This window comes from Mastacembelus armatus, chromosome 24 (genome assembly GCF_900324485.2).
Source record: "Mastacembelus armatus chromosome 24, fMasArm1.2, whole genome shotgun sequence".
Taxonomy (NCBI): domain Eukaryota; kingdom Metazoa; phylum Chordata; class Actinopteri; order Synbranchiformes; family Mastacembelidae; genus Mastacembelus; species Mastacembelus armatus.
In genome coordinates, this window is record NC_046656.1 from 13,039,834 (window position 1) to 13,057,777 (window position 17,944).

Sequence of the window (17,944 nt, forward strand, 5' to 3'; positions counted from 1 at the left end):
TCTCCCTTTTTCAAAATAAAACTAACATGGACCATAAAACCTTTAATACAAACTGTTCGTGTCTTATAGGAACCTTCCTTCACCTTGTTAGTGATATTTTATTTTCCATTTTATTTTCTACTTTATTTATGCCAACACACCACAATGACGCAATTGATGCATCATGTCGTGACGCACTCACCCGGATGTACTTCAAACTGTTTCCGGGCCAAAAAAAACAAAAAACACTGGTGGTAGAAACACTGAGCTTCCTAGTTTTCACTCTGGTTGGGCGTCCTTCATATAACAACGATGCCGGGTCCAGACAAAGAAACAGATCTGACTGAGAGAATTGAAGCGTTTCTGTCCGACCTGAAGCGTGGAGGGAGCGGGACGGGACCGCTGCGGGGCTCGGCGGAGACAGCCCGGGAAACGACAGCTCTGCTGCGGCGAATCACAGCCCAGGCTCGGTGGAGCAGCGCAGGTGATTCACGCTGATCTGGTTATAAAGGTTACAGCCTCGCACTGTGTCTTGTTTCCACCAAATGAATTGTGTCTGTTTTAGGTGATCTGATGGAAATCATTCGTAAAGAAGGGAGGAGGATGACTGCAGCCCAGCCCTCAGAGACCACTGTTGGTAACATGATCAGACGGGTCCTGAAGATCATCAGAGAGGAATATGCCAGGTGACTAACAGCATAACAGTTGCTGATTGCAGGGCAAAGTCATTGGTTATAGCACATTACATTAATATTATATGTGGGATGTGCGTACACAGAGAAGTCCTGTGGGCTGTCACCATCATCAAGAAGTAAACAAAACTGTGTCCATTTATTTTTGGCCACATAGTTGTGCTCTTATTTTTCTTTATATGCTTTTTGGGGTTTATCTTTTGAGCATTTGTTTGCTCCCCATTAATATTCCATAGATGAATCTAAACAACTACATTAAATGTTGTAGCCTGATCATTTACATACAAAAGTCAATTTATATTTTTTCTTTAAATAATGTTTTAAAAATGAAAATAAATGTACTTTGGAACTGTAGCTTGTTTTTCCCTAAAGTGAATCCAATATTTATTCATTATTAATTTATTTCTTATTGGAAACATTATTATTGTACTGTGTAGTGTTTGTTTATGAGCTGTAGTCAGCTTGTCTCCTGAATTATATATAATTAAAATAATAATAATCAGAACAGTGGGCAGTAAGTTACATTTCACATTTCGTAAGTTAAGAATTGAATAGGGACTAAGTATTTAATGATGGAGTTATTTAAATAACAAAATAAAATATAATGCACTTTCTAAATTATACAGCGTCAATAAGAACAAATTTAGAGTTTCTGCAAACAGGGCTTACCTGTCTCCTGATCGTGTTTGCTCTGTGGTTTAATGCAGATCTCGAGGTAGCAGTGAAGAGGCAGACCAGCAGGAGTCTCTCCACAAGCTGCTGACTTCAGGAGGACTCAGCGAGGAGAACTTCAGACAGCATTTCACCGCCCTCAAAGCCAACGTCATCGAGGCCATCAATGAGTTGTTGACCGAGCTGGGTACATTTGTTTCCTGTTTATTCTACTTTTTAGGTCGGAAAGGTTTTGTGTTAGCTTACCTGACAATTTTATTTTTCAGAGGGTACAACTGACAACATTGCCATGCAGGCCCTAGAGCACATCCACTCTAATGAGGTCATCATGACTATTGGGCGCTCTCGCACCGTCGAAGCCTTCCTGAAAGACGCCGCACGCAAACGCAAGTTCCACGTGATCGTGGCAGAGTGCGCGCCCTTCTGCCAGGTATCTCAAACGCATCGAAGACACAAGAAGTTTCAAATGATGTTCAAGATCATTTGGTATAAGTGAGATTAAAAAAAAAAAAAGTTATAATTCTTATTTGTACATTATTCACCAGGGACATGAAATGGCGACCAGTCTTTCAAAAGCTGAAATTGAAACGACTGTGATTGCAGACGCTGCCATATTTGCAGTGATGTCTCGGGTTAATAAGGTATTTAACACCTCAGAGAAACTTTGAAACGGTCACGTCAGAGCATGAGGGTTAACCTGGGTAGCGATTCTTTTTTTTTTTTTTTTCTTTCAGGTGATCATTGGTACTCAGACAGTTCTAGCTAATGGAGGACTGAGGGCTGTCATTGGGACACACACTCTAGCCCTGGCAGCCAAGCACCACTCGACACCTCTGATTGTATGTGCTCCCATGTTCAAGCTCTCGCCTCAGGTAAGAAGACACCACAGTCTGTGAGACTGCTTTTTATTTCTCGTGTCTGCTGACAACAGAGGATGATGAAACTGTCCTGTGTTCTCAGTTCCCAAATGAAGAGGACACCTTCCATAAGTTTGTCTCCCCACATGAGGTGCTTCCTTTCACTGAAGGTAACTTATATTCCTGACAAAAAGCTTGTCAGCATCAGCGTTAAAACCCTAATACCCCCAAGGTTCAGTTTATTCATGGTTTACTTTTGTATTTCAGGTGAAATTCTCTCAAAGGTGAATGTACACTGTCCAGTGTTTGACTATGTCCCACCTGAACTGATCACACTGTTTATTTCTAACATTGGAGGACACGCACCGTCGTACATCTACCGACTGATGAGCGAACTTTACCACCCAGAAGACCATGAGCTCTAATTATAAGTAATAAACTAAATCAACTGATCATTGTGATATTGTTTGCGTCTGAGTTGATGAAACATGCTGTATGTGGTGTATGGAAACTTTTCAAGCTCGGACCAAACTTGAATTTACATTCTGCACTATATGATTTTGTGTCACCCTTATTGAGATATAGGCTATGTGTATTTAATCCAAATCAGAGAGTAAATTGAAACTGTGAAAAACAGCTATCAGTTTATTCTGTATAAATCTTACTCTTAGCCTCCACCTGCAGGACGAGATGAGAAGAGGTGAGTGTGGTTGATGCAGTTGCAGCTGTCCTCCAGCAGGACGCGCTGTAGGCCGAGCTGTTTGTGTTGCTGTGGCTGTTCGTGGTGGACAAAAGAGACAAAGTATCGGGGCTGAAGCGGTCGTGTGATGTGAAGATATATGTGTGACAGCGCTTTGTTGTGGAAAAAGACCGGGTCTCGCTGTATTACTCAGGCTGCACTACAGCGTCTATTCACGGGCGCGATCCCACTACTGAGCGGCACGGGGGCTTTGACCTGCTCCGTTTCCGACCTGGGCCGGTGCACCCCTCCTTAGGCGACCTGGTGGTCCCGGGCTCCCCCAGGAGCACCATATCGATACCGAACTTAGTGCGGACACCCGATCGGCATAGTCCGCTGCAGCTCAGAGCTCCTGAGCTCAAACGATCCGCCAGCCTTAGCCTCCCAGTAGCTTGGATTACAGGCGCGCGCCACCGCACCCGGCGAGGAAGTTACGAGCTCATTGGGCTTTAGTCTCTGACTAATGTGACGCCATCACGCAGCACGTTGTACTACTGACTCATTGATACGATTTACAAAACGTGTTTTTATCTGCTCAGATTTATTACAGAAAAACACGAGTCTATACCATAAACTTTTTAACTTATAACGCAACACTGAAGTTTCTAAAATCCCTAAATTCTCTGAAACAGATGAAGAACATGACTCAGTGTCCGTATAGTGACAGCATGTAATGGCGAAATCCTACCACAAGGTGACTCCCCTGCCTGTTTTATGTGTTTAGGTATTACAAACAGCCAGAGAGTTTTGTTGTCACATGTGAAGGCTTGGTCTAACAGAGAGAGAGAGAGCATTGTTCTCCGACCTACATCTCCTGACCTGGAACTGCAGGAAACAAAAAAAGCTCAGGGTGAAAAGGCCACAGTGACATGTTTCCACTGTCCCACACTGACCGGTCAGACTGTGGCATCATCCAACTGTCAAACTACATTTTCTGATCTCTGGCTCTCCTGAAAAACAAAAAGTTTCTACAAAGAAAGATCCAGACCTAGACCTGGGGTCAACAACGTAACCTATCTTGGCTCATTTTCCATTGGAACATCTTAATGCTTCACCTAACTGGTGTTTAAAAAGTGTTGCTGTGGCCGACCAAGATTATTGGTTAAACATTCAGAGGACGGTTTTGGTTCCAAAGTCCATTTCTGCCCAGAAGACAATAGTAAAAGACTACAGTACCCAGAGACATCATCTCATATTCCCTCACTCATGTTCCTGTGTTTACACTAAAGACTCATTATACTGTATGATCTGAGTCAATACACTGAAGAAAATACATTTCTTATTTACAAAGGAGCAACAACTGGTTTTATCTCACTCCTTCAGCTAAACAAGCTCAGGTTCAGTATGTAAAAAAGGCTTCAAATTAAGACTTCTGGGTATATTCCTAGTGTGATAATAATAATGTCTGGGAGATAACTAGCATCAACAGTGTAGAAGGACATTGCCCTTGAGGAACTTTTTGTTAGAGCTGCGATGCTCTGATCTTAGGAAAACATGCTAAATAGAATTTTGAAGAAATGGCAAGAAAAGGGACTAATTTAAAGTCATTTCTGTGGATGAGTCACTGTAACAGTGCAACAGATAAGAAGTCTAGTTTAAGTGAGTAAGTAGCAACCAGGCAGACTCTACATATGAAAGAACCATGTTTGCCCAGAGAAACAAGTCTGTCCTTCACGCCTGTGAGGAAAACAAGTCAGTTACATTTGGTAATCATTGTTCAAAGTACTTAAATATGTACTAGTAATACTAATATTGATGCGGTAAATACAAACTCTGAGAGGAGAGTATAGGAAAATCTGCTGCAGAGAAAACACATGGCTTCTGAAATGAATGTCTCAGTCTAAATCTTCTCAGGCATGATGAATGTACACGGCACCATTTAAGAAATGTTATTAGTCTGTACTTTTCTCATGACAATAGCTTCATCATAAAATTTCTTACATTTCCAACCTTTTCTCTTTTAGACCCTGTCAGTCCCTACCTTGTCCAGCAGGGGTCCTCGGTCAGTTTCCACCAGTGACCTGATCATCACCTGACAACACACCTGCTGCTCGTTTCACCTGATCACTCCTTATCCTGTCAGTGAATCTCAGTGCTCCAGTCACCTGGTCCTGCCTGGTGTTTGCAAAGTTTATTGCTTCATAGGTAAGGTAGGTAACCACCTTCAGATCTTACACCAAGACACAGTTACATTGTTTTCTGTGACCAGTAGGCTCATCAGTATCTCAAACACATCGAGTGGCATCATTGCATTTTCAGGTGTGTCTTGGTGAGGTCCCGCTTGTCAGTCCTCTGTGCTCATGAGTCCGTATTAGTGTGTATAGGAGAGGAGGAGGAGGAGGGAGCAGATAAATCTCATTCTCTTTTTCATCACACTGACTTCATTCTTCACAGCCCTTTTGATGAGACAGGGGAGCAAACCTGGGTGGAGCCTGGAGATTAATGGCTGACAGAAGTGTGCAGGCCATTTGGTCTGCTAATGAACAGTCACTGCAATCACAGAGAGGAGTACAGTATGTAGAGAGCTCATCGATCCACTGACATCCATAGGGACGTGTGTGTTTGAGTCTGACCCTGTCACATCAAAGGACAACAAGATTCATCCTTATTTTCTAATCAGATCCCATGTTGGCATATACTGTGTTGGATATCTGACTTCGGATATGTTATTGTGCCATGGATCAAGTTTCATATGCACTGTGTCAGAGTAGAACTGTAACACTGCTGAGTAGCAATCACTAGAATTTGTGAGGTTTCATGGTAAATGCTAACACAGTTATTCCTGCACCATGTGAATTAGTGCATCAGCTACCAATCACCAACATACACACTGTCATTACTCCTCTTGGCCCTCTGGGTATTGACGTGTTGCCGGCAGCCCCAGCTGTTGATGCAGCGCTCCAAACTGTGGCATGTTGTCGTGAGTGTGCTGGTGTCTCATGGGAGAACAGAGATGAGTGCTGTAATTAGCGGGGGAAGAGGCCGGCGGCAAGCTGAACGTTCCTCTGGGGCCCCTGGGGTCCTCAGGGGACGTCAAGACGCGTGGCTAACCTGTGTGTCACTAACCTGTGGCTCTGAGCGCAAAGTCAAATTCTCATATTTAACAAGCACGGTTTCACCTATAAATGTTTGGAGACTTGGTAGAGGTGAACATGGATATATCTTGAATTCCACATCCATTATCAGAACAGGGATAATATTAATAACACAATAATAAATTAGTTCATATTGGTTATTATTCAAAAATTAGGGCAAACCCTTAAATTAAAACATCTTTAGGGATGTCAAAGACACAAATGATTTTTCTCCCAAAGCAGATATGTCTTCGTGTCAAAATAATCTGACTAATAAATATAAATTAGTCACAAAATTTTCAAAAACCACGACTGGGCAGTTGTGGTTGGACCTTTCTCTTTATTTTGTGACATTTTATAGGCTTGATCAAACAAACAATAATTATTCTAAAATGAAAGATATCCACAGTTGAAGTAAACAAAAGTCAACAAATACTGTATGTGCTGTATTCATGCCTATTTATAATGCAGTCCTGGGTTTGTATTTTGTGTTGATGATCCTTTACTTTATCTCAGAGCTTGCTAAATATCTTGTTATCCTGACACTCTTAGCTGATATAATAATAAATTACTTTTGTGTGTGTGTGTGTGTGAGAGACTCTCCCTCCGTCTGGCTGTTTCTGCGTGCGCTGGTGTGTGCAGGTGTATGACGGCTTCTTGTGCTCCATCTGCGTCTGCTGCTGATGAGTAAAACCATGAAATAGATCCAGCTGGAGATGTGCAGAGGAGACTGGGGCCTCCTGGGAAATCATCCACACCTCCAGCAGCACCGTGTCCACTTCTGTAGCACCCCGGAGAGCTATCAATAAGTAGGTAATTGAATTTTAAGCACAAACACTGATGTCAAAGGAGTGTGTGTGCATGTGCGTGTGATGGGGGGGGTGTTTAGCTGTGAATGTGGTGAGGCTGAGGTGTCCAACCCTCGCGGGGGTTTGCACAGAAAGGATGAATGTTTAATCCATTAAATAACAATTACGGCCTGTAATGGTGCAGAGTGGCTGGTTGAGAGGCAACTGCTCACAAAGCATCCTCACACATGTCGATAGAGCATCTTCACCAGTGTTTATGCAGTTCAAATGAAGGTGATGTGACTCAAAATATGCACATTTATAGGTCCTCTACGTTTTGAGGCAAATATGGGGATTACTTGAGGATGTTTGTGCTTAACTGCTGGTTAAACCCTTATGGTGGATTATTTGTAAAGTCAGTATATGTGAGTTTGACTACTTTTAGGACCAGCTAAACAATCAGTATATATTATTTGTTGATTATTATTCTTGGCAGTGTGGACAGGGCTTTAAAACAGTTTTTATAATAGATTAGATTAATTTCACTTTGGTTTCCATGTGGACTTTTACAAATTATACAAAAGAGACTAAGTCCCACAGGTGCCAACAGACAAAAGAAGCCAAAATAGTGGTAACGCTAATACATAACCCAAAAGATTTTTCAGAAGAGTGTTAGTTTAACTCAGGCTCATTTTTTTGATCCAAAAACAACAATAGTAATTTTTCAGTTATTGAATTTGATTTTAAAGTCCTGATTCTTTTCTCTAAAGCTGTTTTCTCTTCAGATCCTATAATAAATTATTTTTATTTTATCTATATAGTAATTAATAAGTTCCTAGAAAGTATTTTGCAAAAAAATATCTAATGTACTAATTATAGGAAGGAATACAGATATTTAGATTATTTTAGTTTATTTATTTTTAGAGTTTATAGTTGAGAAAAACTGCAAAAATATGATTAAACAATTAACTGAATAAACCTTAGGTTAGGTCCTTAGGTGGAATTTGACTCATAACCTCAGTATTTATAATTTATTTATTTTACTAATTTATTTATTAGACCTCTAATCAATACTCCTAATGGAACTGTTGTTAATGCAAAGTAATGAGAGCAGATTGTTTGGTCAGCAACAAACCTTCGAACAAACATCTTAATAGATTTGCTTCATTCGACCATATTCACCATGAGTTAGTGTAAAATAGCCAGTTATGCCTCTTGTCTCATTTCCCCTTGTATCATATTTTTTTCTCTACCACTCATTTTAAATGAGGACCATACGTTTCAAGGAAAAATTAGATTTTTAGTTTGCGGATGTAAGTGGTTTCTCAGTATTGAAGCAACCTTGGAAAATGACTTAACATATTAAGTTACATTATTGAAGTTTACTGAATTGACTTTTGAGCTTGTTTGTGAACAATGTGTTTGGAGGTTAACCTGACTTAAATCTGATCACTATTTTTATTGAACAACTCACTTTTAAGAACAGCTTGTCAGAGTAAAACACAAAACTAACTATTGTCTTGAGAGTCAGATGTGAGCAGATGTTTGTAGAGATTACATTTCTGCTCTGACTGTAAATGAAATATGTGGTCTGCATGATAAAACAATTTCCTGTCGTCTGAGGAAGAAATAGCGGGGAAACAAAGTGTATAGATTAGGAAACTGAAATGTAAATTTAATCAAACTCAATGTCAAAGTTAAATATCAAGAATAACCTTTTTACATGAATGAAATATTAGAAGCTTTAGCGTTTTCTGAGGTTATAAGTAACCTTCACTTTCTGACTAATGTCACCAGGAGAAAAATTATTTCTGTAAATGACACTTATGTAGATGACTTAGTGAGAAATAAAACTGAAACAGGTGCTCATGCTGCTTAGTCTTAGCTTAGATGTATCGCCAAGTATAGTGACATTCATGCGTTCATATTATTTTTAAATCATCCAGAATGGCAGCATCCATAAGTGGAACGGTTTGTTGGTTTGGTGAAATAAGATCAGATCAGAATCAGATCAGAATCCTTTAAAGATCTAAATGTATACTGTAGCTACGTGCTGATGTGTGTGTGTGTGTGTGTGTGTGCGTGTGTGTGTGTGTGTGTGTGTGTATACACATCTTTCTATGGTTGTGTGGATACCATTCCCTTGGGGATATTTTGGGGTTGTGAGGACATTTTGGCTGGTCCTCACAACTTCAAATGGCTTTTTGAGAGTTAAGACTTGGCTTTAGGGTTAAGGGTAGAGTAAGTGTCCTCACAACTATGGTAAGACATGATTGTGCATGTGTGTATACAGTATAAATGTTAGTGTGGGGTAAGAGTAGAAAATGAGGTGGACCTCGTACCTCCTGCAGGTACTTATTTTGCACATAAAAGCCATCACACGACATAAAATATCTAAGTACGAGTGAGGGAAACAATCTGGAGCTGCTCACTGCGGCTCCATGCTCGCTCTCTGTGCAGGCAGCGATCGTTAAGTTGCACTCATGATCCAAAACAAGTTTGCTAGCTGTGGTTTTCTCATGTTGCTCACACAATGGCCTGTACATGGCAGCTGCCTGGTGGCATTGCTTAATTGGGCGAAGAGTTGATTCATTTGCACTAATTGACAGCTAATTAAAGGACTGAGGGCACATCGAATTGACATTCCTCTGAGCTGCGAGGCCTTGAACTGCAGGGGATGTTAAAGAGAGCAAATTATGAAATATTGAGTCTTCTGAGAACCACCTGCTATTAGAGGTGGCCCCAAACATATGGACCAGGGTGTGTGTGTGTGTGTGTGTTTAAACAGCCTCATCCAGCAGTGCTGAAATGCAGCCTGTAGAGCCCAGCAGTTTGTAGTTCAAGGTTTTCTTCTGGAAACATTGAGCTTACTGAACACTGAGGACTACAGGCATAGCATCATTAAGTCTTGCATCATTCATTCAGTAGGTTATTTACCCAAAGTGATTTCACACTGATATCAGTGAATAATCCCAGACTGTAAGATTGTTTTCTTGGCATACATGAAGCCACATTGTCATTTTTGATGCAGCTGACATCACTGTCGTGAAGCATGGCTGCTCCAGCGTCTCTGTGTTCAACATGTTGGCAGCTGCCCAGGTTTGGGATGCTGTCACATGATGTTAGCACAAGTTATCTGGAGTTTTGGGGGCTGAACTGTAAAGGTCCCGAGTGAGTCAACTTAAATTTCTGCGTTTCCTCAGGATGAGCACCATGCTCTCTGCAGGACACTAGCAATAGGCCGTCTTCGTGTCTTCTGGTGCTGCCCATGTGAATCAAAAGGAGACAATTAGGGGCTTATTAGGGTCTTGGGGAGACGTACTTCACGGGGCGTCCCAGCTCTGATCCACTGCCATGGCTTGAAACAGTCAGGGGCATTGTCTCACCTAATTACACAGAAAGCAGGGGCCCCTTTTTGTGTTGCCACGGCCATGCCTGTCTGATTCCCTTCTCCTGCTTAAGTGCGAGTCCCTGTCCACTGTGGAAATGTGCTAATTAGACTAGAAATGGGCCCATGTTATTATGTCAATTCTTGTTCTCGGCAGCCTCAATGAAAAATATTATTTTATCAAGTAACTTTTGGTGTTTGAAGGCCTTTAGCTCATGTTTCCTGAAGTATTTAGCCAATATCACATCTGCTGATGCAACACGGGAATGTGGCACACTCGCTGAGTTACAGTCCCTGACAAACCTCAGAGCATAAATAGATGCACTCATACAGAAATGGAGACTATGGAATGTCAATAGCATGAAGTTATTGCCCTAATTAATTCTTTGTGTCCCCAGAGCTAACAGTTGAATCACCAGTGGCACATTGTGAGGGTTGTGAGAGGCTTTTGTGTCTTCACCTTAATAGGATGTTTTGATCAACGGCTGTTTGGTGACCCAGCTCCTTTTCTTAAACACAGAGCTCTGGGAAATGGCAATTAGCTAGATTTGAGGAGCCATTTTTGGAAATGCAGAGTTAGATCAGACAGACAGAGCTGAATATGACTGACCCAGGCTGATTTACTCCCAAATATTGTGTTAGCATTGAATCCCTGTAAAGACTGAATTTACTGTTTGAATTAGTTCAATAGAGAAAAGCTGTGAACAAATTTGGGTTAAGGATCATTTTATTCTTCTGTGGCTGATTTCAGACCTGTGAACCATGAATTAAGACCCTGCAGCCTTTTTTCTTTTTTTCTTCTCCCATAAAGTGGAGAAAACTTGGTTTCAGGTTGCAGCCTAATCCTGGTGGAAGGTGTGATTGGATTGGTTCAAGTCATCTGCATGTCTGCGCTGTGTGTGTGCTGTAGAGGCCTCATTATCATAGCTGCTGGTATGTCATCGATCAGCTCTAATGAAATGTCTCTAATAGCTTCTCATGAGATGCTGGTAATAAGTCGATTTACTCTCTCTCTCTCTCTCTCTCTCTCTCTCTCTCTCTCTCTCTCTCTCTCTCTCTCTCTCTATATATATATATATATATATATATATATATATATATATATATATATATATATATAAATAATCTGTTTTTTTGTAACATCCGGACCATTTCATCTTTTTTAACATTATTTTGCTCTGACTTATAGATAAAAAAGTTTATTGTGATTATCTTCTTTTGGATTTTTCATTTTTTCATATAGTTTTGAAGTGAATTTTATTGTATGGCCTTTTTTTAATTTTACTTCAGACCTGTCACTTTCCCTGCAGGGAATTGATGCGCAGTGTGTTACTCAAAACATCCTCACGAACAGAAACAGCAGCGAGCGCAACAACTGAGTTGACCGGGTTGATGCCTCGTCCCCTGATCGTATCTCAGATTATAGCACTAAATCTGCTGCGGGTTTGACCGTCACTGACAGCCTGACGCGCGGGGTGAACAGCCCCACAGGAGCCACCTGTGTATTTATTTATTTATTTATTCATCACCACATGTCCCATTGATAAGACTGTGCCCCAGCTTCCTCCGTGCGCGTCCACTCATCTCCATAAACTCTCCTCTGCGGAATTATCTGTCCAGATGTCCAAAAGTGTGCCGCAAATTATCTCCGAACGATTGAAACTGCGCAATAATTGCAAAATAGCTGATTAGAGGAGATTAGGTTTGTGGAGACAGGCAGAAAATTTGTGTTTTTACTTCATTTTACTGCTGAGTGGGTTTGGATTTCAGCCACTCGGTTAAATGAGTGTAGCGAGAAGCTGCAGAGGATTGCCCTTGAAATGTCTTTGCTCCACTTTCCAACATTTCTGTGACAACGGTTGTGTGTTTGATATCAGATCTAAAAGCCAAAAAAACTAAAAAACAAATAAATAAACCTCAGGAACTACATAAATCTGTTGCTGTGTTGTGCGCTGGCATTTGCTCCACTGTCTCATATTTAATTGCCACCCTGGTGTGCCCCAAATACCCTGAACTGGGGCATTGTATTCTTTATCGTGTGACCCGTCAAAGAATAATAATAAAAAGCCTAATAATCTACCAACAGATGCGCAGACTGCAGCCAACAACAAAACGTTTTATGCGCAAACCTAATTAGAATATGCAAATGACAGTGTTTGTTATAAGGGACGTTGTGCATACAGGTTTTGTGGATGTTGCCTTTATAACAAGACGATGAATTAATTATTATTATGATTAAACTGAAATTAATTTCTTTGATTTGACCAGTGAAACTTCACGTTTAACATGATGGTGTGGCCTGTTAATGAAATCAAAACTAAAACAGGCCTGTTCTTTTATTAGAAACCTTTTTAACATTATTGATAAAATAGCTTTTTTTTACCATTGTACATTTGTACCATGTACAAGTGACTGAATCATTAAATACTTTTTTAATACTAAATGTCAGTGTGTCTTTGCGGACAGTGATTGAATCAGTTTGACGAGCCGGTGAATCCCAGATCAGATGATCACAAACATGAGAAAAAAAAAAAAAACAGTGAAACTAAGATAATTTTTCACTTGATTTTTTTTTTTTTTTTTTAAACTAGCCTACTTCTATAAGCCATAGTTTAAAAAAGTCTTCCCTCTTAAACCTAATCAGGAAGTAGCCAAAAGCTCTTATTTTACCAGTTTTTATTATGTTATAAATAATATGAATTGAATATGAATATGAAATTCGTATGAATTGATATCAGCCCCGAAAGGCTTTTTCTGTGAAAAACGGATGTATGTTTTTCTGAAAATGGGTCTGGTTGATGTCACTTTTTATTTATGTCGAAGAATTTTAAAAATTCCTTCACCAAAGACAAATGTAGTTTGTGTTTCTCGTTTTTCTCCAATGATAAACAGTATTTTCTACTGTAAGGATGCTTGTCGAGGCGGATGGAAACTTGTGTGTGCGCTCTCTCCTCTTGTGATTGGTTGACGCCTGTTGCCTGTTGGATAAAAAGCACAGCAGAGAAGAGCTGGAGGATAAAGGCGACAAAGACGCGCTCTGCTCGTTGCGCCAGGGGCTGTGGGTTATTTTGGAGGGAGTGGGAAAACAAAAAGTGAAATCCCATCGCCATGACAGGGAAAGAGGGAGCTGTGCTTTCAGACACTGAGAATAAACAGAAGGCAGCTTCACAAACCAGCGTAAACCACGTAGGACCCCAGCAGCCGCCCCCAGTGTGGAAAATGCCCCCAACTGTGCATCGGCGCACCGGTTTTGGGATCCAGGAGCTACTCGGCCTCAACAAGGAGCCGCCAGCGGCACCGAGGCGACCGCTGGAGGCTCTGCCGCACAGGGCACACGTCCTGCCTGCCAGGTCGGTCCTCGGGCACGGTAGTCTCGGGGTCGGCATGGGTTTGCTGGGACCAGAGGGAATACATTCGTTTTATAGTCAACCTGCTTTCCTGGAGGTGCTGTCAGAGGCGCAAAATGTGCACCTGCAACCGCTGCACAGAGCAGCGCACATGGAGGCGCAGATGGAGGCACAGCAGTCTGCCAGCTCTGGTGAGTACAGGCCCGGAGCTGTACAGCATCTACTGTCCCACGTTTTTAGCTGCTGCTTTTATTCTTAGCGAGGGAAGAACCAAATTAAGTTTGAATATAATGGCCTGTACATATGTGAGGCATATGTAGGCCTCATCTTTTCTCCAAACATTTAGATAGCTTTTACGAATGTTCATAAGTTTAAAAATATTTATTTAAATTTACTTTTGTCTGTGTTTTTTTATTATTATAGGCTTTTTTCATTTCAATCTAAATCAGTGCTTAAGATTCGATATCAGAAATAACCTTTTTACATAAAGACCCACATGACTATTAACATTTCATTTATTACCATTATTATTATTATTATTATTATTATTAATTGTCCTCATATTTTAAGCTGTTGACTTGTTTCCTCACAGATTCGGATGACATGAGCCTCTCCTCCAGTGATCAAAAATTCTCAAAATCTTCAGTCAGTCAGAGCAAGAAAAGAAAGAAAAGACGACACAGGTAAAAAAAAAAAAAAAAAAAAAAAAAAAGACTAGACAAAATTATTGAAAGTGTTCAGAATTATAAATAATTTCTATAGACTTTAAAGAATAAATGGCCTTTTCATTTGCTGTCATCAGTATGATGGAAAATATACAATTTCATTCCTATCTATCAAAAATATTTCTTTTGCATGCCCACTTCTAAAAGATTTTGATTCACTGAAAATAAAATTCTCATTATATAAGAGCAGTATTGTAAGGGCTTAGTGTCACATTGAATGCACTTATATATTGTCATTGTCATGCTAAATTAGACAAATAAAGTATACTTTCATTATAATGTCATTATTGTATAAAAGGTCAGGTCAAGGTAGTTTTACCAAGGAATTCAAATATATATATATATATATATATATATTCATTTTAAAGTAAAATAAATTGGTAAATAAATATAACTGATCACACTAAACTGATGTCCTTTTTAAATGGTTATAAAGGATAAAGGTAGTTTTTTGGGGTTTTTTTTCCAAATGTGTTTTTCTTTTGTCTGCAGAACCATTTTCACTTCTTATCAGTTGGAGGAGCTGGAGAAAGCTTTTAATGAAGCTCACTATCCAGATGTATACGCCCGGGAAATGCTCTCTATGAAGACAGAGCTACCAGAGGACAGAATACAGGTGTGTGTGTGTGTGTGTGTTTGAGTGTTTTATAATATTTGTGCAGGAGGCAGAAATGTAGGATATCCACTTGCTGCTAATTTCTTATATTTCGAACTTTGATGATGCTTTGACAAATAGAGGAAGTAGGAAAAAAATCATCTTAGAGCTTTTTTTGCCATAGACGTCCTCAGCATTAATGCAGAGCTAAAATGATGTGTGGGTATAGTGCAGTCTAGGTTATACAAAGTGATGAAGAAAGATTTGTCAAACATAAAAAAGGAAAAATTCAGGCAGACAGGTAGAGCCACCAGTCATCTGATCCATCATCATCCTCACAATTCCTCCTGCTTCCTCACAACAACCTCCCATTGTAATTAGGTAAACTGAGAAGAACCTACCACCTCTCTCCCCTCAGCCCTGAAATCAAATGATAACTACATAGAAATTAATTAGCAGAGGTCAGCGGCTGAGCAGGGGGCTCCGCCCGACTGCTACGAGCATTTTAATTTCCCGTGATATTTGAGTGGCTGTCTCCCATCGACCAGGCCTGGAAATTAACTTATTTTTCAATCAGCCTCTTCGCCCCCAGGGTCACCTCTCGCAGGAAGCACTTCTTCACACACACACACACACACACGCACACATGCTTCACAGTGTTGCTGTCAAAAAGCATGATTGCTTATCTGAGGCTCATCTTTTTATGAGATGGAGGTTATCATCAGATCTACCTGAATAGCTTTCCAGGCTCAGCTTTGATCGTTTTTAATTCCAATTCTGCAGAATGCCCAGACATACTCCCCCACACACACACACACACACAGACACACCCACACACACACACACACACACACACACACACACACACACACACACTCGCTCTCTCCACACCTCTCCCGACATCTTATCCTCAGCCATTTTAGGATTCTCATTTTTTCCTGGTTTCCTCATCCATATTCACAAGCTGGCTGGGGCTATTACAGGGTCTGGTTTGGTGGAGATCAATTGAGGCACTTGAGGAGCCAGAAGAAGAATAATGCACAGGCAGACCTGCACATCCACATAAACAAATAAAAGACAGTCCAAAAAATAGTATTAAATAGTGAATTCCTAAACTCCTGCATTGAAACAATGTAGATTGTCTCAAAAAATTCCCCACCACAGAAGATTTAATGAAGCTTTAACTGATGATAAAATGAGAAGATAAACCTTCATGGTGGTTTTAACATTTCTTTAATATCCCCTAAAAATAATGCTACTGCTTATTTTTGTCATGGTTTTTTCCCCACAAGAAAATCTAAACATATTTATTTCTTCATCATTGGAAATCCAGTCTGAGTCTGCAACTGCTTTTATTTCAAAAGTTCAACCCCTGGACACCAGACGTCTCCTACTTTACTAAAAGTCTGTTTTAAGTGTTTGTGAATTGGAGGCTGCAGCTTTGTGTGAGTCACATACTGAACCGTGATTAGCTTCCAAACTAGCAGTGAAGCCACAAAGTCATGATGAGATTTTAACATAAGAAACAACAGCCTGCTGGCATCAAACTGCACAGTGAAGGTCAAACATCTAAAACAATACATGGGAGAAGAAGTGAAGGGGGATTTTATGTTATGTTTTGGTTACACTGGGACACTCTATAGATCATTATTTGCCCTGTATGCATTACTGTTATAAAACCTAATCCAGTCCTTATCTGACCTTCATCTCTCCAGGTGTGGTTTCAGAACCGCAGGGCCAAGTGGAGGAAAAGGGAAAAGTGTTGGGGCCGCAGCAGCGTGATGGCAGAGTACGGCCTGTACGGAGCCATGGTCCGTCACTCCATCCCACTGCCCGAGTCAATACTCAGGTCTGCCAAGGACGGCATCACAGATTCTTATGCCCCATGGTTACTAGGTGAGCAGAATTATAATCATTATATCTTGCAAGCAATGGTGTAAATAATAACATTAATGATGACTGAGTTTCATTTAGCTATTTCAGTGATGATGAGATTAGTTAGTTTGGTCAGAGCAGAAATGTCAGACAATGAGAGAGGCCGTACATCAACATCCATCACCAAGTCTTTAAAATATTGTTGGAAATATCTTGGAGTGTCTTGAACCTTTAACACCCTCATGAACATTGGCTCATCTTTCTAACAGAACAGTCAAAGTCATATATAAACTCATATTTTAGTTACAAGATGGCAATTTGTCTGACATTAATACTTGAACTAAAAAACTTCCAGTTGGAGTCATTTGATTGTGTTTGAGAACAGGGATTAAGATCTCTTCTATCAAGAGGAACCAGGAATTAAGCCCTGCTCATGTTAGGAGCCAATAAAAGTGTCAGCAGGTCGATAAAGGGTAGCAGTCGATATGGTGATAATCCTACTTCATCAGGGCAGATTAGACCAGATCTCCTCTCTCGCCTCATGTCAATTGATTAGTTTAAATCAATTAGGTGGATCTAATTGAATAAGAGGTGCTATCACTTATCTGTCTCATTCGTCTTCATTCTCTTTCACACTATATTTCAGCATCAAACACATTAGTACATAAACTTTTGAGACATTTTAGACATTGAATCTCTTAAATGCGCCAAAACCTTGAAAAGTTTTTAATTTTCACGCCCTAATTGAAAATACTCTCTCTTTCTTTAGGTATGCACAAGAAGTCCATCGAAACGTCGCACAGCTCTCCAGGCAAACCGAGCAATACAACCCCAACACCAGCACAGGAGCACAAAGTGGAGAAAGCGATGGAGGAAGAAAAGGAGAAATATAGAAAAGACAGTAACGCCCCAGTTTCTAAAGAGGAACTGAGGGAGAACAGTATTGCTGCACTGCGAGCAAAAGCGCAGGAGCACAGCGCTAAGATGCTCGGGACAGTTTCAGACAGACCAAGCAGACACGTAACGCAGAAAGAGGAAGCTGCAGAGCAGGAAACAGCAGAGGTGGACTAGTGTAAGCGAAAAACACTTCAGGAGACAGACTGATGATGAAATGCCTGCAGAGTGGAGTTTGCAAACATTTCACACAGGCAGAGGTCTTTTTTTTTTTTTTTCTTTTTTTCGCTGGCTGAGATGAACCTCAGTGGGCAGATCT

At 40.5% G+C, this 17,944-nt stretch overlaps 2 protein-coding genes across 2 annotated transcripts; both read left to right on the forward strand.

Annotated features, from left to right (window-relative positions):
* Nucleotides 1–196: 196 nt before the first annotated feature.
* On the forward strand, nt 197–2,661 carry eif2b2 (eukaryotic translation initiation factor 2B, subunit 2 beta). The gene is made up of 8 exons (XM_026318750.1): nt 197–463; nt 545–665; nt 1,379–1,530; nt 1,610–1,773; nt 1,889–1,984; nt 2,078–2,215; nt 2,304–2,370; nt 2,468–2,661. Exons 1-8 carry the CDS (start codon nt 292–294, stop codon nt 2,623–2,625), a joined length of 1,068 nt encoding a protein of 355 aa, XP_026174535.1. The 5' UTR covers nt 197–291; the 3' UTR covers nt 2,626–2,661.
* A 3,952-nt stretch (nt 2,662–6,613) lies between these two features.
* LOC113137564 (visual system homeobox 2-like) lies at nt 6,614–17,802 on the forward strand. Its single transcript, XM_026319296.1, is given in 7 exon segments — nt 6,614–6,826; nt 10,347–10,472; nt 13,257–13,727; nt 14,129–14,219; nt 14,754–14,877; nt 16,572–16,752; nt 17,501–17,802. Coding segments are annotated over 7 exon segments (1,392 nt in total). The 5' UTR covers nt 6,614–6,729.
* The last annotated feature ends 142 nt before the right edge of the window (nt 17,803–17,944 follow it).

Coding starts and splice junctions, on each gene's coding strand:
- eif2b2 (XM_026318750.1), top strand. CDS start 292: ATGCCGGGTCCAGACAAAGAAACAGATCTGACTGAGAGAATTGAAGCG. Junction 464..544: donor GGCTCGGTGGAGCAGCGCAG/GTGATTCACGCT, acceptor TGTCTGTTTTAG/GTGATCTGATGGAAATCATT. Junction 2,371..2,467: donor GGTGCTTCCTTTCACTGAAG/GTAACTTATATT, acceptor TTTGTATTTCAG/GTGAAATTCTCTCAAAGGTG.